Source organism: Sceloporus undulatus, chromosome 3 (genome assembly GCF_019175285.1).
Source record: "Sceloporus undulatus isolate JIND9_A2432 ecotype Alabama chromosome 3, SceUnd_v1.1, whole genome shotgun sequence".
In the NCBI taxonomy this organism is placed as follows: domain Eukaryota; kingdom Metazoa; phylum Chordata; class Lepidosauria; order Squamata; family Phrynosomatidae; genus Sceloporus; species Sceloporus undulatus.
The window spans coordinates 185075280-185102202 of NC_056524.1; the positions used below are offsets into that span (position 1 = coordinate 185075280).

Below are 26923 nucleotides of genomic sequence, written 5' to 3' on the forward strand. Positions count from 1 at the left end.
TCAAGAGAAGTCTAAACAGGAAAGAAAGAGGAAGGTGATCACCGTCAAGTCTTGTGCCTACAGAAAAACTAACTACCTGATTAATGAAGGCGTTGGAAACCAGTACGTAATCAATGGTCGAGCTGCCTTTTGGCGAAATATAAGTGTACTCTCCCCCAGGATCAAATAAAGGGTTCCCATTGAGCATTCTTAAGGCAAGACGCTCGACCATCTGCATAAAAAATATACCTGCCAAATTAATGCCCCAGTCTTTAAAATGTCTTTCTGTATTCAGGGTACATTCCTCTAACTCTTCTAATCCCCAGGCAGGGGAGGAAAAAAGGGCCTCGTTATTATGGCCTATCCGAGCATTAAAATCCCCCATCAGCACCAGAATGGCTGAGGGAAATTGTCCCTCTAATTTACCTATGTAATTTTCTAAAATTTCCCACACATTTTTACTACGGTCTTTATGAAATTTAGGAGGGATATAAACATTTATCATCAGCAAACAAAGAATATCAAAATCAATTAGGCAAGCCATGGCAATTGTTTCACAGTGTGGCAAACACTTAATAGTGACTTTAAGCACTGTAGAAATCAAGATGGCAAGGCCTGCACTAGGTCTGCCTTTGCCAGAAGATGGAGTAGCTGGTAAGTCAAAAGTGGTGTATCCATTATGAACTATTCCGGACATACACCATGTCTCTTGGAGAAAGATCACATCAAACTTGTTGATGTAATCTGTCACATCAGGATCATTGATCTTAGAGGTCCATCCGGCCACATTCCAGGATAAGCACTTGAGTAAAGATACTTCTGGAGAGGGGGCATTTGAGAGAGCTGAAAACAATGCGCAATCCAGAGAATGTTTGACTTTAAGAGGTACTGCCCAACTCACAGTGTTCCATGTTAAGAGAGGGGGTGCATCATCCTTCAAGGGTTGTCAAGAGGCGTGGTTATGAAGGATTGAGGAAATGTCAGCATTATGTTGGACTAAAGGATCAGGGGTAGATTGCCAGGTTTCCAGCAAAGGGTGGCAGGTCGCCTGTAAATTCAGAAACTGTGTCTGAGGGTCTTTCTCCTTTGCGAGATTTCTAACAAAGTGCTGGTTATCTTCTGTTTGTAAGAGGGAAGATTTTATCTTCTCATTTGTTTGTGTATGCTGGATGCTGTTTACTTCGCATAGGCTAATAGAACAGTTTGTTGAGGGTTGCTTATTTTCTGCTGGATTATTTTCAACGTGAACACAACCTCACTATATTATGTTATACAGGGCCCGAACAGACAGGCCAAAATAAACCTGCTTCAGATCACTTTGGAGGTATGCTGTTTAAATGACACACACATCTTAAGAAACCAGAAGCTGCGCCAAAGCTGTGGTCTAGTTCTTAGGACTGGAGTGTGGCTTTGGCGCGGCTTCTGGCCTCTTAGGACGCATGCAGCATTTAAACAGCATACCTCCAAAGTGGCCCGAAGCAGCTTTATTTGGGCCGGTATGTTCAGGCCCACAGTCTCCCTGATCTAGTGTCCAGTCTGTGCCTATGCAATTCTAGGGTGTTCTGTTAATTTCAGACAAGAGACTAGGTCTTGTGTACAAAGGAACTTGTCTATGGAAAACTTTCTTCTATGGAGACAAATGCCCTTAGAGGTAGTGGGGCACCATATCTTCTTGAATCTTCTTACATGGGTATAAAATGGCTGACCCGTGGCAGATAAATTCAGGATTAAAGATCCACCTTTTTCCCCTTAACTATGCTAGTATTCCGTAAACTTTTTTTAATTAAAAAAATAACAATGCATGCTTACAACAAGTATTCAAAAGACATGAGCATCACCTTTCTTGTCTCTGCAATCACTTGTGTGTCCTTTTTTTGTTAAAAAATTTATTGCTTCTGATAGCTGATTTCTTTTAGTGCAAGTGATTATTCAAAAGGTGTGTAAGGAAGAAAAGAAACTATCCAGATAAGGCAGGCTCAACTCTCCTATAGCTTGCTCATTATTCTGTATGATAAAGGTTAGAAGAGAGGAAATTGGGAATACAACAGAGGGAATGCAAACTCTCTTCTATGATTCCCCCTGGATCCCTTCAGTATAGAATCACTTGCCTTTACCCATCACATGATCAGCATTTGAATTGGTTAAACATACAGTATATCACTCAGTTTTGACCAAGAAAACTGTGAACAGACAGATTTTCATCTCGACAAGATAGCATTACTGTTCTAACAAGTTTCTGCATATACAGTTTGATGCACGAATTGTTCACTGTCAGAATTACGCAAGGAGAGTATTCACACTGATAAATTATACGGCCATTCACATTATAAATTAGCCACAAAATCCATTCATAGTTGAATAGCTGGTTTCTTCACCATTTCCTAGGCGTCAATGACTGAATGATTCATCAGGATTTTGGAAGCTGTGAAGCCATGATATGCTTTCAAGACATAATGTGTTAAAATTTTCTTAAAGTTTCTGTGACACCTCTTTCAGTTTGTAAATCCTTGTCGACAGATATGTGACTGTTTCTTACATCTTTGGTGTGACAGTCTTCTAACATGTAAAGCTGAAGGCTTTCACGGCCGGCATCCATAGTTTTTTGTAAATTTTTTGGGCTATGTGGCCATGTTGTAGAAGAATTTATTCCTGACATTTCATTGGAGTCTGTGGCTGGCAAAGGCCTAATGTCTCACTTTTCCCCTAGACCAAGATTGGAAAATTTGGCCATCCAGTTGTTTCCGTCATGTCTCACCACTAACCAGACTCACTAGGACAGATTAGGATTGTGGTTCAGTAATATCTAGACGTCTGCAAGTTGCCATCTGTAGTGTAAGCTTCACTAGGCCTGCCCTCCAGACTTTCACATCTTCAGTTTTCTCCCCTTGACTTGGAAACTCCCCAATACCTCCATGTTTATAGAGTAGGGGGTCGGAATTCTGTGGATTACATGCATCCCCTCCAGAGCCCCACTGTTGTAGTTCCTGAAGGCTGATAATGTGCTGCTGGGGCTCTGGAGCTGATAAAGAGTACTTGAGATGCAATCACTGCATACACAGTTGTACTTCATTCTTTTTATTTATTATACTGTGTTTGGACAGATAGTAGTACTAATCCAAGTAAAATTAGTCATGGTCGAATTTGCTTATACTTAATGAACCTTAATGTAGTCATGTTGATGTGGAGCCAGACGTAGACATATTTAAAGCATACTCAGGCCTTGTCTGCATGGGCCACAAGCCTCCTGCTGCATTCTGGTGTGATCTTGTTTTGATGACTAACAGCCCAAATCCCTGTTCTGGTGTGAGCAGTCCAGACAATGTCCGGCACATTCAGCACCAGAACTGGGGGATAAAGGACTTAAAACAGACTTAAAATATACCTATTACTCTGGATCTTCTCTGGTCCTGTACTGCAGTGACTGTCTTCACAGGCATCTTGCTGAGCAACCCAGTGGATCAACCAACAATGTAGATCACTCACTCTGAGGTCAGAATGAGGTGTCCTTGTTCTGCCTTGTTCTGACCTCAGAAGTGCACAATCTGGATAGCTGAGTGGAATACCTGTACAGACAGCTGGTTTAGCATGGGAATGAAGGGCCAAGATACTCTGAGATGCCCCCAGGGGATCTTGGCCTGTGCAGACACAGCCCCATTGAAACCAGTGGGACATGCTAACTTTTACAGACTTGAACCCTATTTTTAATGGATGTCCTACAAGGATGAACAAATCTTGATCGAGTCAAATATTGGCAGGCAAGCACCATCTAACTGTGCCTTTTGATATACATTGCAGATATATAACTAGTCTTTACACATGGATTTGCTGAGGAATTTCTCTATTATCAGCTTTCCACTTAAATTTTTCAGATGGAAATGTTTGACTGTTTCAAGTGTGAAAACCTTCTATATATTCATAATGAATAAAAGTAATGAAGAGAAATAAATAATATTAAGATATGTCTAAATCAATTCATCTGCAGCTCTACTTTCATTTAGGTAGTTATATAATAGTGCATTCAATTTTATTTGGAATTTATAGAATTTTCTTTTCAATATTTTATGCCCCTCAATTTCTTCACAGAAATCTCACGCCTAACCCTCTATTGCATTTAATGGATTGGCATTGTCAAAACGATGTCACACTGAAGACACATTAGTGGGTGAAAATGGCCCTTTCTGAATAGGCAACAGCTGTCATCTCTTCACTTGTTAAGACAGAGTGTCATGAAACTCATATCCTCTTTTGTATGTGACTTGACTATTACCAATCCTCCTCCAATGTTAAGATATTTGAGTCATTTCTCTGTCAGCTGACACACACAAAAAGTGAAATTATGTATTGTTCCAAACAACTTTAGGAGTTTCTATTTTTAGACTAATCACATCTTTTGTGGAGACATGTTATCATTTTTAGAAACATTGTGCATTCAGCATAAAAAGCCATGCTGAACCACTGTGATTACGAGAGAGAGAGAGAGAGAGAGAGACTCTGTAGGTTGTATGCTTCTTGTAATCTTGGCCATCTGACACAGTCTGAAGGAAAAGAAGCCTGCAATCAAAAATTTGGCTAGTTATTTTTAATTCAGATGTGAAAATTGGCATTCCCCACTTCTTTAAATGACTGCAGCAGCAGCAGCAACACTTAAACAATTGTAAGGGTGTTGTTGTTGTTGTTGTTGTTTATATCCAAACTTATAGGGTTCTCAGTACTTTGTGAAGCAATCGGTAAAAACCATATAATAAAAAACCATTTGAAGCAATTACATAGCAAAAAACATTAAACAGTCTGAAGTAATATTCCTGACAGAACTATTACTGAAACATAGAGTCATGGAATTACCCAAAAAGAAAACAGAATGTATAGGTTTATTTGGGCTGCTTGGAAAATCAGTTAAGCATCATAGATATCTTTGCCCATTCTTCCCTTCCCTTGGGTTTCATCATTCCCTTCAGTGTGGCAAAAGTGTCCCAATCATGATTAAGTAGTGACTGTGAATATGGAACAGTTATGGTTCCCTGTTTATTATCACTACTTAGTCATGATTGTGATACTTCCACCACAATTGTAACTCCCCCTCACCTAATTCAGTTGCATGAGGAGGAGGAGGCCCATTATACTGGTGATTAAAGCACCAGTTTTAAAATACAGTGGAACCTTATTATACATGGGGGATCCGTTCCGGATCCCTCCGCGTATAAAAAAATCCGCCTATGCTCGAGCCCCATTGTTTCCAATGGGGCTCGTGCGCGGTGGCGCAGCGGCGCACAAGGCGCAACGGGTGCACGCACCCATTCAATTGAATGGGACGCGCCGCCCCGCGCGCGCCGGCGGCTTTGAGCGCCTATGCTCAAAGCCGCCTATAAAAAGGCAGCGTATGCGGAGGCTCCACTGTATGTTTCTGTCAGGTTTGGAGAGTCAGGCCAAAAGAGTTTACTTATGGCATGTCTACACTGCTCCCCTTAATCCAGAGTATTATGCTTCAGAGCTGACCTAGGGTGACATGATGCAAGTCAAACATGTCCAGATAGGTCATTATGCAACACCACAATGTCCCACTGGCCCATCCTTCTTGGTGTCAATGCCACTGCAGCCTCACTATTCAGACATCTCCCTGTGAGAGCCTGGCCATCACCATTGCTTCTGTTGAGGTCAGAATGGGGTACCCCAAAATGTGATCCACAAGGAGGGGGTGAATCTACCCCAGCAAGGCTCTGAAGAGTATTCATCCACTTCCCTGCACTGCTCAATGCAGGGTAAGGGAAATTGCACTGTGTTTGCTACCTGGCCATGTGAATTGGGTCAAATTGGACCCAATCCAGCTATCCAGACATCCAAGAGAATGAGAGGCACTCCGGAGTTTCCTGGAAACTCTGGATTATACTTTAGTTTCTCCTTAAACTAGATTAATCATTTAAACCAGCAGTTTTGATGTGGATGCAGCAGTAGGTTGTCTAGACAGATGACACTGGGGTGAGTACAATGTATATCCTTAGTAAAGACAAATCCTTAGTTAAGTATACTAAGGGCTGAAACAGACAACCCTGGCTTGATGCCACCCTTTTGATCCCTGGATTGGGGATGTGGCAACCACATGCCACAGCCCCAATCCAGCTTTTTGCCTGCCCAAAAAAAAGTGACAGAAAGCCGCTCCTTTTTGAGCTGGCAAATGCTGGCTGTTCCACCGCTGCCACTTTGTGGTGCTCCTGAGATGTGTGGCGTATAAACGCCACACTACCATAGCACCACAAAGTTGCCTGCTGTGTAGTCTAAATAACATGCCCCCAAGCTGCTAGGAAGCCACTGCAAAGGGGCTGTCTGTTTCGCCCCCTAATTAAGTATACTTAAGCATTCTTAGAGTGAGGCCTTGGCATCCACTAGGGTTTGGTTCCTGGACCACTGCATGGATACCAAAATCCACGAATGCTTACCATATATACTCGTCTATAAGTCTAAAAATTTATGCCCAAAAATTGACCCCCAAATCCCAGGTCGACTTGTTTACAGGCCTCTAAGGTAATGTGATAGCAGCTCTTTCAGGTTTCCCCATGCAGGCAGCAAAGCAGTTTATTTCTCTCTTGCACCAAGTATAAAGAGTCCTGAGTGATTAATTGATATGGATGTTTGTTTAAGAGTCCTCTCCCGCCTGCGGGGCTGGCTGAAACAAAAGTTGAAACAATGAAGCAAAAAACCTCAATGGGAATCTCTCTTGCCGTATGCACACATACACACACTAAAGGAACCCCCAAATTTTACCCTTGACCTATCCATGGGTCATGGCAAAATCTATAATTTTGCCCCCAAAACGTGACCTCGACTTATATATAAGATTGAGTTATAGTTTGAGAGGAGTTAAAGTCTTCTAATAGATGTTCAAAACACTTTGGACCTTACTGCACAGGCTCCCCGGAACGAAATGTGAATGGAACGGAAGGGGCTGGGGAGGGAACGGAAGAAGTTAGGGACTGTTCTGAACAGTTCTCAAAAATCGCATCCTCTAGAACGGATTGGAAAGGGAAGGGAATGAGTGAGGGACTTCTGTGTGCAGTAAAATGTGTCCCTCACTCATTCCTGGCCCCTTCCGTTCCGTTCTCATTCCATTTTGGGGAGCCCCTGTGCAGTAAGGTCCTTTAATTCATTGACAGGTAAAACAAAAATTCATTCAAAAGCTCTAAAAGAAATCACACCGGAACATCAGTCTCCACTTAATCAAAGCTGAGTAGTAACTGAACTGATACAAATACTGAATTTGTGAAGAACTATACAACATTTTAATTGTGTTTTTCAGCTTAAGCACCGAAAAATACATTTAAAAACAGCTACAATACTGAACAAAGTTTTTTCATCTCTGGCCTGTGTTGTTGTTGCTGCTGCTGCTGTTCTCCAAGTGTAGATCTGTACTTAGTCAAAATCACAGAAGGATGGGATAGGGAAAAAGTAAGTTGAGCAAAAAACACACCTCACTGAGGGCTTAAATATGTCGAGACCTCAAAGGACTTAATGGGAAATGTGTATGGAGTGGTAAATGAAAATGGAATATCTTTGTAGATGGCATGGCTGACTGGCTAGCTGGAATCTTGAAGAAGAACCTTCTACAAAGCAACACTTACTTTTTAAAAATAATCTTATTGGCCCCATACAGACAGGCCAAAATAAAGCTGCTTCGGGTCATTTTGGAGGTATGGTATTTAAATGATGCATGCATCCTAAGATTACAGAAGCCGCACCAAAACCACATTCCAGTCCTTAGGACTGGAGCGTGGCTTTGGCACGGGTTCTGGACTCTTAGGCTGCATCTATAATTTAAACAGCATACTTCCAAAGTGACCCAAAGCAGCTTTATTTTGGCCTGTCTGTATGGGGCCCTAGTTGGAGAAACCTCCTGTAAAATAGTCTGGATCTTGGCCTAATCCAATGAAATACTGCAGAATAAAAAAAATTCCTATTCATGTAGTTGCAGTGAATTGCATCATTATGGAAATAAGGGTGTACAAATGTGCTCAGGAGGTTGTACAACTGCTTGTTCATCTATTGTTCTTGGATACTGCCTTTGCACTAACTCTGAAAGTGATCAACTGTGAACACAAGAAGCCTCGTGGTGCTATTGTGATCATAACCATCAAAGTGTAAGATACTGACTTTTTGAAGTAGGAATGTATTTTTCGGCTTATTTTCACATGTAAGAAAGAAAATTTCAAAAGTTTCTTTTGTGTAGGATGTTTTTCTGCCTTTTAAAATGAGTTTTCACGTTTCAGGACTTCTGAGTGAGAAATTTATTTGGACAACCTAAACTGTTCTTTTGCACAAAAACATATGCATAAAAAAATTAAATTTATGCAGGTTAAACTATTTTCGGCATGCTTTTTAAATAAGAAATGTTTAATACAAATGATTTATTTTCAGAACAGTTTTATAATTAAAAAATATTTACAGCAGTTGGCTGTTTTTTCAAGAGGGGGTCTTGGTGTGTCAAGACACACTTCTCATCATGGACAAAAATACATATACAGTATTCATTACATCCCCAGTTTGAATTCAGTGCCTAATTGAATGGAGATTCTTTTGTTGATATGATCTTAAGATTTAAACTAGGATTCTAAATGCATTTTTTTCGCTAGCCAGATGACTGAATTATATAGCATTTTACACTATGATTAGTATTAAAGATCATAGCCATTATCTTAGTAGGAATAATTTTCTAGTAGTTGCTTTGTTTATGAATGCAGGCCATATTAAATATGATTAAAGTGATGAATAAACATAATTCCATCCGTTATTTTCCATTATGGCTCTGGAATTAGCTAGGAGCTAAAATTCATATAGAGCCATACATCAAATGAACAGATGACACTGTCTTGTTTTTCAATTGTTCGTTTCCTGCTAGCAGAAGTAATAACCATGTTTGCTGCTGCATATTTGGGAATACTCTGTTGTGTCCCTCACAAAGAAAAACAGAACACTGCAAAAAGCTGGATTTTGTTACAATTATTTGAGTTTACCCAAGTGTTCCCATAAGGAGTCAAAGCACAGATATGATTCCCAGAATTTTTAATTTCGTAGTTGAAAAAAAAAATAAAGTGGAGAAATACTATTTATATAAGGGGAGATAGCACTCAATAGAAAATATGGAGCAGTGGACACACACTAATAATATGTGCACACATAGGGGCAAACTCTGGAGCATGAAATAAAATAGATGAAAAACAATTTAATAGGAAAGATAGATTTTCATTAATTTTTGAAATGATATATTTGAACAAAATGTACACTTCTGTTCATTGTTTACAGATAATACAAGGAATCAGGAAACATATACAGCCATAACCATGTTGGCCATATAGAAAAATTAAACAAAATACAAAATCTCCAGGAGAGTGATACAGTGGGCCTTTGGTATAGGCTGGAGCTTGGTTCCAGGACCCTCTGTGGATACAAAAATCTATGGATGCTCAAGTCCCATCATATACAATGGCATAGTAAAAAGGCATCCCTTATATAAAATGGCAAAATAAAGGTTTTCTTTTACATTTGAACAAAATGTACACTTCTGTTCATTGTTTACAGATAATACAAGGAATCAGGAAACATATACAGCCATAACCATGTTGGTCATATAGGCCTGTTACAGACTGCCAAAATAAAGCTGCTTCGGGTCTCTTTGGAGGTATGCTATTCAAATGTACATTTTGTTCAAACTGTGGATGGTTGGAGTCATGGATGCAGAATCCACAGATAAAGAGGGCTGACTGTATCTTTGTTGGCCAACCAATAAATAAGTTTAAAATATTTTTAGTGTTTTTAGCTGTCTTTTATCATGTTTTTAATAATATTAATATTTAATTTCTTTTAAATGTTGGTATATTAACATTTTAGCTGGACCTTTTAATGTAAGCAATCCTGATCCCATTTTGGGGAAAAAAGCAGGATATATAGTCAATAAATAAATACATGAAATGAACAAGAACAAGAAATGTAATGCAAGCTTTCAAAGCTCTACTGGTTTCTTCGTCGGGCAGAAGACCTTTAACCATCATACAGGAGAAAAGGGAGGGGGAAATGATGGTGTTGGAGTGACAGGTCTACATTTTGTATAAGATGTTGTCTCTGTTGTAGTTCAGTTGGTTTGGAGATATTTTGCTATAGTCAGAGGCCACTCTCTCTTGACCATGTGGGGACTTGGACAAAGGGCAGTAAAGTTTAAACCTCATTAGCAGCTGTAAAGTAACTCCTCTTGGGATCTAGGGCCCCATGCCCTGTTCTTAGGCAGAGAACATTGGATTTCTCAAGAAGTCTCTGTACTGGTACATCTGGAAAAACATTTAGGTGCTGTATAGGTGAAACTCACCCAATTCCAGTCCAAAAGAAAAAGTTTTACCTTTATTGGAAGTAGAAACCTTAAAGAGTTGCTCCAGTCCTTACTTATCTCTTGTTTTGAAGTAATTTGTCAGTGTATTTGTCTATTTGATACCTTTGCTCTGCTCTTACATATTTCTACAATGAAATTTTAATTAGTGTAGGGAATTATTTGTCAATGTTTTAAGATTTACTGAAATGTATAAAGGAAAAAGATAGACACCATTAATTTTGTTTTCAATTTCTTTGCCCACATAATTATTTATGTATTTTTGAACAGAATTATCTCTGTTTTCAAATATAACACTGAAAGCATCATGTCCTGTTGGGCTGAGTAATATTCTCATTCTTTTAAAGATTTCTTGAGTGCAGCTCATTATCTTTATGAAAGATTATGGCATATCTAATATGCATTGATATAATTCAGCATTACAATTCAGAAAGTTTCTACAGTATACAGAAGGCGCTGGACAATGGTCGAGGGGGACTTTGTTTAAAGGAAGCACAGTGCTACAGTCGCAGGCAACATTTCTACTCTTTGTGGGTTTTCCTTAATCTTTTGGATCATTATGATTTTATTAAGGAAACAGTTAAATATTTAGACACCATAACTGCCAGGGTAATTTTGCTAGTATAAGTACTATCCTGCATTCAAATGAGTCATCCTTGAATTATTTTGCTTGTATATCGACCACTGAATTCAGACATTGTAGTTTGGCAATCTAAGACGGTGACCACTAGCCATGGTTTGAAGCCAGATATCAGCCCTGCCCATTACCCTGCTGCCATGCATTGGATAAACATGTCCATAGAAGGGGAGGAGCTGGCTGGTAGGAGCAACACCATGTCTGGGAAACATCCCTGAAGGTGGCAGGAATGGTCTAGCATCACCTTTGGGGTGGTGGTAGGCAGTGAAGGGCCAGATTGTGCCATTATGTTGAAGCCTCATCTATGTTCTGGCATGTCCATATCAAATAGACAAGTAGATAAGCATTGACATTTTATTTTCAAGGAAGCACAGATCTAGTATTGGTGGAAGAAATGAATTGCTCAGCATGGGGACCCAAAGTGAAAATGAGCTTTCCTGAATCCTGCTCTCTCTAATGCTTAGGCAGCCTTATCCCTACTCATACCAGCACTAGCCAGTGAAGTGGAGCAGAGACAGGAAAATGCATGAAATGTTGATAACCCAGCATGATCTGTTTAAATGAAGAGGAAAGGGATGGAGAAATTGACCTTGAATTGCCTTTTTGTTGCATGTCACATCTAATTTTGATCTAACCCAAGGTTTTCCTTGTGTAGTTGTAACGCTGCTGGAATTACACTTATCAACAGTAGGCAAGTTCAGAATGGTGAGCAGAAATCTTGTGTGACTTCTGCCAGAATTACAAGAATTGCATGCCACTTTTGTTGGTTCCATTTACCTGATTATAAAAATCAATTTCAGTCATTGGCTGTACTGTCATATAATGCAAAATCATATTTTAGCATTATGTAAAGAAGTCTCAGGGCTGCAATAAGGAGACTAAAAAACATTGCTTCTTTTTGCCATTTCATTTCAGTTTGCCTTCATGTCTCAACCTGGTCTGATCTGTGGTTAGTTTTGAAACAATTCAACTTTTATGACCTGATTAATAATCATTGCTTATTTCAGTAGATAATGCTAAACATAGTTCCTGGTCCAGATATAGCCACACTTCATTTATCTGAAAAAGTAAATTAATATATTCAGTCTTCTCACATTAATCCAGCCACAGAAGAAAGAATGGTGGGAGTTTTTCTTAACTTCATGCTTTTGCCAGGGCTGAAGATGTACTCACTACTAATAAATCAGAGAATGCATTTATAGATCCTTGTTATTGGCAAATAATTTATATCCTGCATCCACAGCATACTTTTTCATGAACAACACACTCATATGTTGTCATTACAGCGGTAAGAAGCAGGTTAGGGTGGGAGTGAATGGCTGGCTGAGGATTGTTCTGCAAGCTTCATTTTATTTTTATTTTCTTAAAAGAAAAGATGTCCACCTTGTCTTTCAGCCTTACAAATGGCTTCTAGATTAGAAAAAAACCCTATATAGATAGATAGATAGATAGATAGATAGATAGTGTAATACATATTGCAGTATCAAAAAGTATTTGGGCATTCTCCTTAGCAGGCAAGCTAAGCAAATAACAATTGTGTAAGGATGAAATGGAAATGTAGCTGTTTTTCCTACTCTCACTGTGTAAAGTGGGCTCTCCTTATATGTGGATTTGCCATGCATGGATTTGAGCAAATTGGCAAACCCGGAAATTGTCCCCAATGGCGACATTTGGGACAAAAGTCCTTCTCCTCCCCTCCTCTCCTCTCCAACTCTTTCCCTCCCTCCCTACTTTCCTTCTCCTTGCTTCTGCCACGGAATCTCTCCTTTCCTGCCACCACCACCACCGCGGCCTCCATGCCGCCACGGCCAGGGGAAAGGCTGGGTGGGGGTGTTGAAAGCCAAGAAGCCTCCAGTCCAACACCTGGCCCTTCCACGGAGGTGGTGGCAGTGGTGGCAGTGGTGGTGGAGAGAAGGCGGAGGAGCAGCGCCAGAGGCCTACTTGCCGCCTCCACCTGCACGCCTCTGTTGCCGTGGAAGGGCCGGGTGGTGGCCCGGAGGCCTCTTGGCCTTCAGGAGCAGCCCCCGGCCTTTCTGAGAAGGACTCCAATAGCCCCACCCGGCCCTTCCGCGGTGGCAGTGGAGGCATGAAAACCGAGTACTATCTTTGCCACCACGTCTGCCTCTGCCACCTCCGTGGAAAGGCTGAGTGGCGGCCCAGAGGCCTCTAGGCCTCCAGGAGTAGCACCCGGCCTTTCTGAGAAGGTAGTGATGGTGGAGAGGAGTCTGAGGAGCAGCGCCAGAGGCCTATTCAGCCTCCTCTCTACTGCCGCCGCCGGCACCTCCGCACAGGTGCTGGATGGTGGGTCGGATGCCCCTTGGCCTCCAACATCTCCACCTGGCCATTCCGTGGCAGCAGTGACAGCGAGGAGGCATCTGGCATTGCTGCTTCGCCGCCTCGGCCTCCTCTCCGCCGCCGCCACCTCCGCAAAAAGGCTGGGTGGTGGTGTTGGAGGCCTCCAGGCCACCACCTGGCCTTTCCACGGAGGTGACGGAGGTGGTGGCAGAGAGGAGGCCAAGGAGCAGTGCCAGAGGCCTACTCTCTGCCTCCGTGCAAGGGCCAGGTGGCGGGCTGGAGGCTTCTTGGCCTCCAATAGCCCCACCCAGCCCTTGCACGAAGGCGGCGGCAGTGGAGAGGAGACTGAGTAGGCCTCTAGTGCTGCTCCTCCATCTTCTCTCCGCGGCCACCGCCACTGCTGGGGGAAAGGCCGGGTGCTGCTCCTGGAGACCTCTTGGCCTCCAGGAGCAGCACCTGGCCTTTCCCCTGGCCGTGGCAGCAAGGAGGCTGTGGCAGCAGAGCAGCACCACCAGAGGCCTCCTCAGCCTCCTCACCACCACTGCCACCACGGAGGTGTGCAGGCCGAGGCAGCGAGGAGGCCTCTGGCACTGCCTCTCCACCGCCTGAGCCTCCTCTCCACTGCCGCCACCTCCACAAAAAGGTTGGGTGGCGGCCCGGAGGCCTCCATGCCTCCAGGAGCAGCACCGGGCCTTTCCGTGGAAGTGCCGGTGGCAGAGAGGAGGCCGAGGAGCAGTGCCAGAGGCTTCTTCTCTGCTGCCACCACCGCCAACTCCGCGCAAGGGCCGGGGGAGGGCTGGAGGTCTCTTGGTCTCCAAGAGCCCCACCCGGCCTTTCCCCCGGCTGTGGCGGCGAAGAGACTGAGGTGGCGGCAGCAGCGAAGAAGAGATTGTGCGGAAGTGGCAAGGAGAATGTAAGTAGGGAAGAAACGAGGGAGAGAGGGAGGGAAAGAGTTAGGGAGGAGAGGAGAGGAGGGGAGGCGAGGGACTTTTGACCCCAATGGCGGCGTGCATTTACACACGCCTCCATTGGGGACAGTGGGCTTGAGCAGACGCGGATTTTGGTATACGCGGGGGGGGGTGTCCCAGAACAGATCCTCCACGTATACCAAGGGCCGACTATAATCCCTGACAGTCCTTTCTCCCCACCATCATGCAGAGGGTGTCTGTAGAAGGTAGGCTACAATATTCACATATCAGCTGCCCTGCAATAAGACTCTGAAGTCGTGAAAGTCCTTTTCACTGGTGACTTTAATGCACTACAATTACCTGTTAGCTATTTTGCCTTATTTTATGGTTGTTAGGGGTGCACACCTTTTAAATGCTTTTGAGGAAGTACATAGGTGTTTTTTCCAGACCAGGAGACCAAATTACTTCCTGTACAGATCTTTAAAAAAAAAAATTGAAAGAAGTTTAAAAATACCTTAAAAATATGGTGACATGAATGATAGCACTCCTCAAGGGGGAAATAATACATTTTACTGGAGCCCTAAGAACCAGAGATCTCAGAGGGGTCTGTCCCAGACTGCAGTCCCCATAATTATGAGGGAAGATGGGAGATCATGCCTGAGAATGTTTTTGTTTATAGAAATGTATTGTCTTCACGATTTTGTAATGAAAGAAACCAGGAAATTAAAGCTTTGAAGTTAATTGGCCTTCTGATTGTAGCCACAGTGATCCATTAGAATAATAGAGAAATCCTAGACATTGACAGGATTGTCCTTGACAAAAATAAATAAATAAATAGCAAATAACAAAAAGTTTACAGTATATTGTATAAAACTTGTAGGACTTACAGGCTAGGAGTTGTGATTAAATACAAATAGCAAATGTGAATGTTTTTCAAAAATACAGTATGGGATTCAAACAAATGCTTTTCATGGCTCATACATTTGATGAGGGATTGTGGTATTGGTGTTATAGGGAGGCTTTGTTCTTGCGACCCAGATCGCTACAGTTCAAACCCATCACTCTGATCATTGCATAGTACTGTCTGACATGATTATCAATGAACCTCACTATGAAACGCATTGGTGAAAAACTAGGAAGTTAACAAAAAGAAATCTCTTGTTTGTTTTTGCAGTGAATTTTGACCACTTCCAGATACTTCGTGCAATTGGGAAAGGAAGCTTTGGCAAGGTAAGAGACCAAGATGTAACTGGGATCAGTTGGGGTGGTATTATGTGCAGTACATTGAGGACACGTACATGATATGCTTTTGCAAGACTCAGAAACTTTCCCCTCTAATTGTATAATAACAAAGCTTACTTTTGCATGAACATGAATAGGATTGAACCATATGTTGTAAAAGTGCTGATGCCTCACTGATTAAACCCAGGGATGATTTTTTGTGTTTGGGTTTGACATTGTTGTCACGGGTCTTGCTGCTCCTGTTTCTTTAGATCAAAATATGGATCAAACTAAAATTATGTTTTTAAGAACTTTATTTAGATAGACAACCTAAGCCATGGGCTGGCAGATTATTTGAATTTAAATCTTGACTAACTCAATATCTCTTCTTGAACTCTAATTAGATTTTTGGAATAAAACTACCTTAGTCATGTACTAATCCTAAAATAATCAGGAAGATCAAATTTAAAAAAGTGCTCAGTGTTTTAGAATCATCTGAGGTGAAAGAAGCAATTTATTCCATGACTCATAGAAAGGGTCATGGCTGAAACGTAGGAGTAGCAATTTTCATTATGACCTGTGTAACCTTTTTATCCAGTGACTGATAAAGAAGCTAATGAAATGCAGTCTGTGGGTTCAGCCATGTGTCAAAATGGACACCAAAATCTTATTTGTCAATATTAATACCATGCAGTTAAAATAGTAATCATTTTTAAAAAATGCTTTATCTTGTAAAATAGTATATAAAAAGTAGTATATAGAAGTGCTTACCAATTTAACAAGAAGGAACATCCTGACAGTAGGAGCTGTTTGACAGTGGAACACACTCCTTCAGACTGTAGTGGAGTCTCCTTCCTTGGGGGTCTTTAAACAGAGGCTGTATGGCCATCTATCGCGGATGCTTTGATTGTGATTTCCTGCATGGCAGAATGGGGTTGGACGGGATGGCCCTTGTGGTCTCTTCCAACTCTATGATTCTATAATGTCACTGAGACCATACAACCATATAACAGAGCAGAGGTTAAAAAGACATGTCCTTCACAAAATAGAGGAAAAAGATTTGTCCATACATAATGGATTGTGTTAAATGGAGTTGTTCAAAACCTGGAAAATGTAGTGTAACAGATTCTGTGCATATGACTGAAAGTGTAAAATAATCTAGTTGAAAGGGTTTGCTTTCTGACTGTCTTTCTCTTTTAGATCAATTGCCTACTTAAATGCAGTAGTACATCATTCTTCTTTGCAAATATTACATGCCAATATGACCCTGGAGAATATCCCTCTGAACACTGTTCGCTAGGGAATTTGAGTTGGAGATTACTGTGCATTCATTTTAGTGCATTCTTCCAGAAATCTACTAGAATGCTGGTTTAGATGGGTCACTGGTTTCATCAAGCATAGTTTTTCATATGTTCTTGTGGTAGTGATTAAATATGTAAAGAAATATCATAGAATTGAGGAGTACAAAACACAGGGCATTGGACTGAATGGCTCTTGTGGTTTCTTCCAAATCTATGATTCTGTGAATTATCATTGTTTGGCAGTTCATATTTTACAAATAATCTGGCCAAGTTCCACCTGTGGTCTCTACTTAGACAGGTTATGCAGTGTGAGTGTAAGAGCTACGGTTGCCATACAACACCTTTCCCTAAGCAGGTGCCCATCTAATGTGTTGGACTAGAAATGGCTCTTGATAATGGGATTGTTAGTCTCACATATCACAGACTTGAGGAAGGTTGCACAAAAACCATGTAATATCAATTTGATTGTAAGGACACATGTTTAGATTATAGATAGAAGCAATAAGTTAGACAGTAGAAGCCAATAAGCATATTTTAACCAATATTTCAAAGTCATAGTACTTGTTCCTAGGGGTGGATCAAGAATACGTTTGCTGAATTCAGTTCCCATTGAAAGAAATAGAAAGTTAGTATTAACTTTCAAGTACTAACTAGGCCTATGACCCTATTTAGCTTTCGAGATCAAACAGAATCTGTACCTTCAGGAAATTTAGGCCATCATTCTGCTGCTGTTGTATATTTCAAAGGTTGATTTGCCACTAACTACATGATTAATAACTCTTTGTCCAGACATGTAGGAATCTCATCTTATGGAGATGATTGGCTGCTTTCCCAAGGCCTCCTTTAAACTCTATAGGTTAAGATGTATGCCAAGCAGGCTAGCTTGTTATTAACAGTATAAAAGAGTGAAAACCAGCTTCTGAATCAGTTTCTTCAAGCAGAGTTCAGTAATGGATAAAGCTTGGAAATGTTAGCACTACTGCTAGTGCTTCATTAAAACATGAGAAAATTTAGCATGTTGTCATTACAACTTTAAGAAAACAGTAATATATCAATTAATTGATATATTACTCAGAATGACCAGTAACAAATCAAAGTAATCAGAGCCATTACTCCAGAATAACATGATTGACATTCCAAGCTCCAGGCACAATCATTTCTTTTAAAATAAAATGAAACAAAGAATGAATGAGTAAGACTTTACTAATATCACCAGAACAGCTTGCAAGTGCAAGGCAAAAAAGGCAGTCTGGTATTCCACAACTTGGCTCTATATTATTATCATCATTATTACTGTTATCATTATTATTATTTGGAACAGGTGCTCAAAAAATTCACAAGTAAGATTTCACAAACAAGGAATTTATGTTGAGAGCTGGCACTCCAATGGAGAGATTGGAATGTTCCCTAACCCAGTTACACCTCTACTGCATACATGTTTCTCAGTTTCATTCTCTCATTCTTTCAGTGTGACTCAATGTACGGTGTGTGTATGCTTGTCTGTGTGTGTATGTGTGTTAAAGAGAGAGAGAGAGAGGAAGGAAGGAAGGAAGGAAGGAAAAGAGAAGATTATTCAACTCGATCTCGGCTCACATGGGAAATAATCATCCCAGTTGCTTTTCTTTACACCAGGGTGAGGAACGAGCTGAGGTCTTGGGACCATACTTGCCCCTCACTGAATCTTGGAGGGCTGCTACCCTATGTACTGCAATCCCCGCGTAAGACAAAAAATGTGCATGCTTGAGCCCGATTAGATATAATGGGGCTTATGCTCGCCATGTAGCAGTTCATGTACGCCATTCTCCCATTCTCCTATAGCTGCTTATAACAAGCCGGCGCATGGCGCAGACTCAGTGTATTAGTGAAACATTTTGTCAGGATAGTATCGATACAATTATGTCAGAATTTTCTTAAAATGAAGGTACAGTATTTCACTGAAAGGCATACAGTACATGGCATCTTAGTTTGATTGCGGGAGCCCAAGTGCCCAGGGTCCACTGCTGATGACACCTGACTTAGTTCTCTAGGTGCCTGGTATTCATCACTATTGAAATATTCCTTTATTGCCCCCCATGCCTAGTGTCATCCCTGGCAATTGTGAGAAATCTAATTGCTAAGAAGACTCAGCAGCCCAGTGCTGCTCATATTAGGGATATAAATCTTTGTATATTTTGCTCTTCCATCTTGAACCAATAGCAACAACACCCTGCAATCCCTTGTACAATGAAATTTCAACAGGCTATTTTTGAATGCTTTTTCACATTCCTAGATTCTGTTACCAAAAAAAAAAAATATCACAAAAATGATTTTCTGCAAAAAAAAAGTTTTTGTCTGAAATGCTGTATGTTACACAAAGAACAACTCGCTCCCGCACAAAAACACATTTCCCCCCACAAAAAAATATCTTTAGTGGGGGAAGGAACCATTCAAGGAATTTCAACAGAAAGTCCTTAAAAGCCCCCCCCCAAAAAAAAAGGTGGGAGAAAAGGAAGAAGAGAAAAAGGCAAAGAAAAAAAGCAGTCATCAATATTTTATTTATTCTCAAGAATGATAAAATTTGCCAGAACACTGATTTTGCTGTCCTACACTAATGAAAGTTAAGTCCAATAAGATCCATCAATGGAGGAGGATTTGCTGTCCTTAAAAGGGCACTTTGGAGCTGGTCATGACTACATACAGCATATAAGCTCCTAAGCTGTTCATTTGTAAAGCTGAAATAGTGGCCCCACTGTATCAGCGGGCTAGCCATCCATGGACTGGAGCTTCTGAAGGTTGCCTTGTCCCATTATTGTCAGTGATGTGCGTGCACAGCTATGCTGACATGGCTGCATGTACATTAGTGTCTATTGGCTATAGTGGGCCTTAAACATGTATGTTGTTTTTTTAATCCATGGGCTAGATCTGAACCCCTATGGGTGGGGAGGGTGCAGTGTATTTTATGTGGAAGCCAATACAGACCGACAGTCATGCCAATAAATATCTGGTAGATTTTCAAAATCTTGTCCTGAATCATAAACCTAATAAATATCACTGGTACTGTTAACTAATTGCCTCTCCTATGTAACAGGTGCCTCTGGTATCTTTGTCATATTTCCTATCACTGTAAAATGGAAACACGAACTTCTCCTTCTTCTTCTGGAGTGAGGATTAATGAGATACACTTAGGATATTATAAAAATAATTTAAAAAATTACACACATAATAAATATTGTAGTAAATTAATTAGTAAGACAATAGATTGTATAGGATGGTTGTATTTTAACTGAAATAAGAATGTGGTGATTAGAATAATGCTCAGTAAACAGAAGTCAATGGATTATTCAAGCAACCACACAGTGGAGATATGCCATCATCTTCTGTTAGCATATTTAATTTTTTAGCTGTAACATTTATTCTTGTTTCAAGTAAAATAACCTCATTAATTTGGGATGTACTTATGCTGCAATGCTGATTATTATCTAAAAGTAAGATCAAGTTCACACACGTATATTTATTGCAATATCAACAGATGACATGAATTTGTAATTTGGCTGTTAGACATCACAGAGAGAACTTTTTGCTTTCACTGAACATCACATCCAACACTATGATGGAATTAACATGTCCAGCTGTTAAGTTGTCTAGTGATAAGTCATCAGGTAAAGAAGTGCCAACTGAATTGACTGATGTGGGAATCACCCTCCAAATTCCACTGATTTTCTAGTGTAGGAGCTGTGCGTGAGAGTGTTTATTCTCTAAGCTCAGCAGAAGATGGCTTTCTCGTGACCTTCCTAAGGCAGGTGCACTTCTAATGTGGTTTGCTGTTCAGAAGTAATTTAACCTTACAATTGTATGGCTTTAATAATTTGCACAGCTTGCAGCTGAGTATGACAGATCTTTTTTCTATTTTCATAAAGGTCACCAAGGTCTTACACTGTAGGCATTTTCTAAGTACAATTTGTTTAAAAAATGTCTTTGCATCAGTTCAAATTAGATTCCTCCAACCTCATGTAACAGCAAGATGTGTGTTCACTTTCTTTTTTCTGTTCAACTTTTGAATAAGCTCACATTTTGCAAAGCAGGGGGAAATGGAACACATATTTCCACATACTAAGAAACCAATCCACATAATAGAGCCATTACTGACTTTGTCTATTGCATAACAGCACTGTGAATGAGTATAAGGCAGAAATGATTTTGACATTTGCATAACTAGGCTCCTTTACTATTAAACTAGAAGTAAAAAACAACAACTAGTATTTCTGTTTTGATGCAGTGATGATACTCATCATTTGCTTAAAGGATGATGGCTTTACTGTTCTGCAATTCCTTCTCTGTCCAAAATTATTGCATTAGCTTTGGTGCTGGGAAAGACCTGGGATATAACTTTCTTAAGGTGGATCTTATTGCCTGCGGGGCAGTATGCAGCTTGTATGCAACCCAGGCTTCTCTTGCATCTTTTAAGAATGGGATTTTTCCATTCTTGAAAAGATGCAGGACAAGCCCAGAGAAGCCCAGGTTGAATATGGGCTGCATACTGTCTGGCAATGGATGAATGAGATAAGATCTGCCTTAAGAAAGTTACATCTCAGGGCTATCCTGGCAGTGAAGCTAATGCAACAATCTCCTAAGACTACAGGCTAAGTACTCTAGCCCTCCCAGACACCTCACTGAAATTCTGGAGTGGACTCCTTAGTTCCAGTTAGTCTAACAAATGTGGCCTGGATCCAAGAATGGATCTACCACAGCTATTACATATATCATGATCCTAACTATACATCTTACAATTAGCTCCCACTGATTTGCAGCCTTTCAAAAAAACCATCTAGAAAAATACAGACAGCTCATATGGCAGTGTTCCTAACTATTGCTGCTCTAGTATAACGAGAACAAAACAAAGAATATAACCTCATCAAAAAGCAAAAAATGACCACACGATAAAAACAAAACAAAACATTAATTTAATACTTTTATTGTTGTTAAATGCCATCAAGCTGACTGACTTATTGTGGCCCTGTGAGGGAGAGACTGCAAGGTCACCCTGTTAACAACAGCTCCATTCAAGTATTGCAGATTCAGGGCCATGGCTTTCTTGATAAAGTCTATCTATCTGAAATGCCATCATCCTCTTTCCCTACTTCCTTTTACCTTAACAAGCTTATTGTCGTTTCTAGTGAGTCATGTCTTCTTATGGTATGTCCAAATTATGTCAGTCTCAGTTTGGTCATCTTGGCTTCTAGGGTTGAATTACTCTGGTAACCATCTACAGTGCATCCTCGCCTTACGTGGGGATCCGTTCCGGATCCCGCCGCGTAAGGCAAATTCTGCCTATGCTCGAGCCCCATTGTTTTCAATGGGGCTCGTGCACGGCGGCCGCGCCCTTCCGCCCTGTGCGCGCCGCACGGCTTGATCGCGTATGCTCAAGCCACGTATGGCACGACCGCGTATGGTGCGGGCGCGCTGTATTTGTCCTTTTAGTAGTCCACGGGACCTATAAAATTCTTTTGCACCACTACATTTCAAATGAGTTGATTCTTTTCCTGTCAATTTTCTTCACTGTCCAGCTTTCATAACCATACATAGAAATACAATGGTGTGAACAATCCTAACTTTAGAGACATAGCTGTGTTACTTTGGAATATTATTATGCAAAGGGATCTTGTAGCACCTTTGAGACTAACTTAGCAAAAGACATTGTAGCATAAACTTTCATAGACTTCTGAGGAAGTATATCAAGGCTGCATCAACGTTGCAGAAATAATCCAGGTTGACACCACTTTAACTGATATGGCTCAATGCTATGGAATTCTGGGATCTGCAATTTTATGAGACATTTAGCCTTCTCTGTCAAAGAGCTCTAGTGCCACAACAGCTACAATTTCCAGAATTCCACAGCATTGATCCATGGCAGATTAAGTAGTGTCAACCTGGTTTATTTCTGAAGTGTGGATGCACCCCATCTATGAAAGCTTATACTATAAAATCTTTCACTCAGAGCCTTATCACATTACAGAACAAACCTGACAGTTAGCGTCAGAAAAACATATTTTGGCTTGCTTCTCTGTGAGACACTGAAGCTTTTCTGTTCTCTTCTGGTCATAAAAGTGTGGGAGAGGGTTGTAAAAGTGTCCCTTTTATCACACTGGAAAAATCCATTTGGCAAAAGGAATGCTTTCACAACCCTCTTCCGTGCTTTTACGACTGGAAGAGAATGGAAGTGTTTCACAGTCATGCGGACAAGCAAGTTGAAAGATGCTGTTCTGTTGCTGCTTGTTGGGTTGTTGTGTAATGCAATAAGGCTTTGAATATAACCTTTAATATTCAGTTATATATCCTTACACTTCAGGATTTTGTCAAATAAAATAGTGGCATGGGACCATTGAACAGACCAATTGTATTCCATATTATACAGTGACAGTTTATGAACTAGCTCTATTTCAGGGAAATTCAGATATATTTAATTTGTCTAGTGCAGCATGACTGCTTTTCTGCCCTTGTTAGTTTCTGGCACTGTAGTTTCTGTTAGAAATCTTAGCTTCAGTGCAATAGAGGAAATGTCTGTTTTCAGCTCCCATAGGAATGCCTTTGTGTAGCCAGAACTTTGTAAGATGCAAAGGCTGGGGAAGGGCTGCAGATAAAATAATGAATACCTTGTGCTTCCTGCCCTTTTCATTTCTTGTAGCAGAGATATTTTGTGTCTGCACCTGAGCCTTTCTTTCCAATGTATTCCTAGCCAGTAATAAGACAGGAGTAGGTCTGGCAAATGTTAATGTAGCATCTCTCCTTGTTCTCACATTTGGGGAATGAGCAACAGGAACAAATGAAAATGCTTTGAATGGAAGTAAACATATTGCCATGTAGCTAAAGGATAACAAGCTGCCTGATGAAAAGTTTTACTAACTTTTATAAGCAATCCCGAACCCAATGAATCTTGCCATTAAAAGGAAGGAAGGAAGCAGGTACTGCATGCAGAGGTTGAATGAATAGTTTAAGACATCTTCCAACTGATAAGAATCTCTGATTTACATCCAGTGATCTAACTGCACAAATGAAGATATCTTCCGTCCGTCCCAATGCAAGGGATAGACAGACATGTTGAGCATAAAACATATTCAGAGTCTTTACTCTGATAATACCTTCATTAAGCCAATCAGAAAGGCATAAGTCTTGGTACTGTCTTTTGAAATTGGTTACTTCATCAGGTAAAGATGTTTAAACAAAAATACATGCAGTCGGGAATGGGAGAGGATGCTCAGATGCCCCAGTGTCTGTTCCCAGTAAAATCTCATTCTTTGTTTGAGAATACAGGGCCACTCATTCCCTCACCCCTACTCTATCTAGTGTATAAAGGCTACTTTGGGGGGGGGGGGAGTTGCATGTAGCCCTTATATTTGAGGGCTGGGCATGAATTTAATTGTTTTTCTCCACTCCTTCTGCTTTGACCTCATCTTACTTTAACTGCTGCATACTGAGTTCAAATTACAAAAGTAGTTTGCACTGTGGGGAGGGGAGATGAGAATGGGGATGGAATCTTGCCCTTCCCAGTTGGCTCAGGCAAAAAGCAAACTGCTGTGTCTTCTCCTAGCTTGTGTGTTTTTCATCCTCATTAATAACTTCTGCATTTTAACCACCTTCTTATGTTACTGGCACACATATCCTGGTTTTCATCTGTGAAATATTGGAGAGTATGCATGTTTTATCTTTTATTTTTATTTTATTTTTGGTAGACCAGGCAGAGTGCCTCACTTGTATGTAGTTAATTTCAATTTGAGTGCGGATTATAGAAGGTTAATATTTGACTGGGCTTTTATCTGGAAAAACAATGATTGATTCAAGTGCCATATTGTTGATTTTAAAAATATGTGCACATGTGTGATTCCAAAATAGATCAATCTGGACCAATTGCTATGGACAACATTCTCATATTCATTCGATCTTATTCTTGGTCTTTTGAAATCAGGAATACAGGATTTTGGAAGGAGGGGTTAATCTATCTTCTAACCTGGGAGTGCTACTGTTAATCTGCTCTGTCCTACAGAGATTTCTCCGGGTTCAGTGCATCTTCTCCAACACACCATCTTATTTAGTATTTTAAAATACTAATCTTTGTAGGGAGATCTCCCACCCCCCCACACACACACTCAAACCTCCAGTTTTTTATATGTTGTGTTGTCTCTCTGTGTGTGTATTTGTATTACTGGAGGAATAAATACTTTTATTTATGCATTTCATGTGTTAAGAAATAATGTACAAACACAAATGACAAAACAAATTAAAAACAAAGGGAGGACAGAATTTGCAATAGGAGTTTCAAAGTGAATAAACCAAATCTCTGTACTGTATTAGCAATCATCATGTATTCAAGAGGAGGCAAAATTAGTCTTTTGAATGGGTTATACCATATTTTATCCTTTTATGGATCAAGTTTCTGACAAGTGTACACTCTAAGTACTCCATGATGCCTCTTCAGTATCTTCAGAGTGATAAATATTGATCTTTTATGTCCATTGCTTGCTTTGGTTGTTTCTCCTTACTGTTGCTTCTTAAGATTGAAAATATTTATCTGCTTACCTGGTATTGAACTACTGAGTCCTACTGAACTCAGTGGGATTTACTTCTCAGTAGGCATACATAAGATTGTGCTATACATGTCCTTCTATATTAAGAGATCTTCCTGAAGTGATGCAGGTCATTCTGGTATCACATGATGTAGCCATTCTTACTTGGTCATGTGAAGGAAAATGAAGTCAATTCAGAATGAGAGCAATGTTCCTACGGCATATTGCTCTTACTCTGATGGATATGGACATTGGAAGAGTAAGGTAACTGTTTGAATGTCTGCCAGATGATGCATTACACACAACCTGTGCCTGGGTTTCATATACAATATGAGGATATGCGCAGTGATAAAATAATAATTCAGAAATACAACATGGTTAAAAGCAAAGCACAACTACAGTGGTCCCTCCACATTTGCTGGGGTTAGGGGTGAAGGACCCTGTGAATGTGGGAAAACCACAAATAAAAAAATTCTATTCTTTCTACCTGAGAGAACACCCCTCTAAGAATCTCCAGGTCGTCCAATGCAATTCTGTGGTCAGCTTCTGGCGGAAGTTGATCACAGAATGAAGATTTTCATACCTGGTTCCAACGTCACTCCAACATGGCTCAGTCGTCGCTCAAAGGTGGAGGAAACGTGCATGTCTGAACGCCATGTCCTTAATCATCATTCAATTGTTGCTCTCTCCTTTGCGTTCCTGAATTGTTCCTGGGGAGCAGATTTCCTGTGAATGCAAAGTTTGCATTCATAAGAAATCCGCTCCCTTTGCCATCACAGGGATGCTAGAGGGAGCCACGTTAATTAATCCATGATGATTAAGGAAGCGCACCTGGAGTTCAGACATGCATGCTTCTTCCACCTTTGAGTGATGATTGAGCCATATTGGAGTGACATTGGAGCCAGGTATGAAAATCTTCAATCTTGCTGGAGGACCTACAAATGTCTAGAGAAGTGTTTTCTCTAGAAATTTCTAGGTTCTATGGTCAGCTTCTGGTAGAGTTGTGATGGAGGACTTAGTCCTAGATATTCCCAGAGATAACATATTAATCAAAAAAGTATATAATCAAATCTGTAAAAATCAAAGCCACAATTGTGAAGGGCCAACAGCATACAGTATGGAAAAACAGGCAGGTGTTAAAAATCAATAACACAGATGAAAGACCTTCTGCAACAGAACTCTACCAAAGCTTCTCATGCGGGCATTTAGAGTACTTTTTTTTTTACTTTTTGGACTACTGCTCCCAGAATTCCCCCAGTGCACTGCTGTCTGGGGGATTCTAGGAAGTGTACTCAAAAAGGTCTTCCCTCCCCTTATGCTCAGGTTCCTCTTAGGAAGCAATATAGAACACCACTTTATATCATTGGTGTGTCAAGCCACCTTTTGTCTACAAGGCTCTTTGGGACTTGGAAAAGTTTTGCTAAACTGCATCTGCACTGCAGATATATTCCAGTTTGATACCACATTAACTGTCATGGCTCCATGCTATGGAATCCTGGAAGTTGTAGTTTGTTATGGCACCACAACTCTCTTAACAATGAAGCCTAAATGTTTCACAAAACTACAGCATAGCATTGAGCCATAGCAGTTAAAGTGGTGACAAACAGGGTTATATCTGCAATTTGGCTTGTAAGGATTCTGTGGCTCACTTACTTACAGGTGTGTGTGTGTGTGTGTGTGTG

The 26923-nt window shown here is 40.6% G+C and overlaps 1 protein-coding gene across 1 annotated transcript in view; it reads left to right on the plus strand.

Moving 5' to 3' along the window:
* The window catches only part of STK32C (serine/threonine kinase 32C), a 249608-nt gene that overhangs the window by 130361 nt on the left and 92324 nt on the right, over positions 1 to 26923 (plus strand). The window contains exon 2 of the mRNA XM_042460811.1: positions 15357 to 15412. Within this exon, the coding sequence (XP_042316745.1) occupies positions 15357 to 15412 (56 nt within the window). The remainder of the gene's footprint in view (positions 1 to 15356; positions 15413 to 26923) is intronic.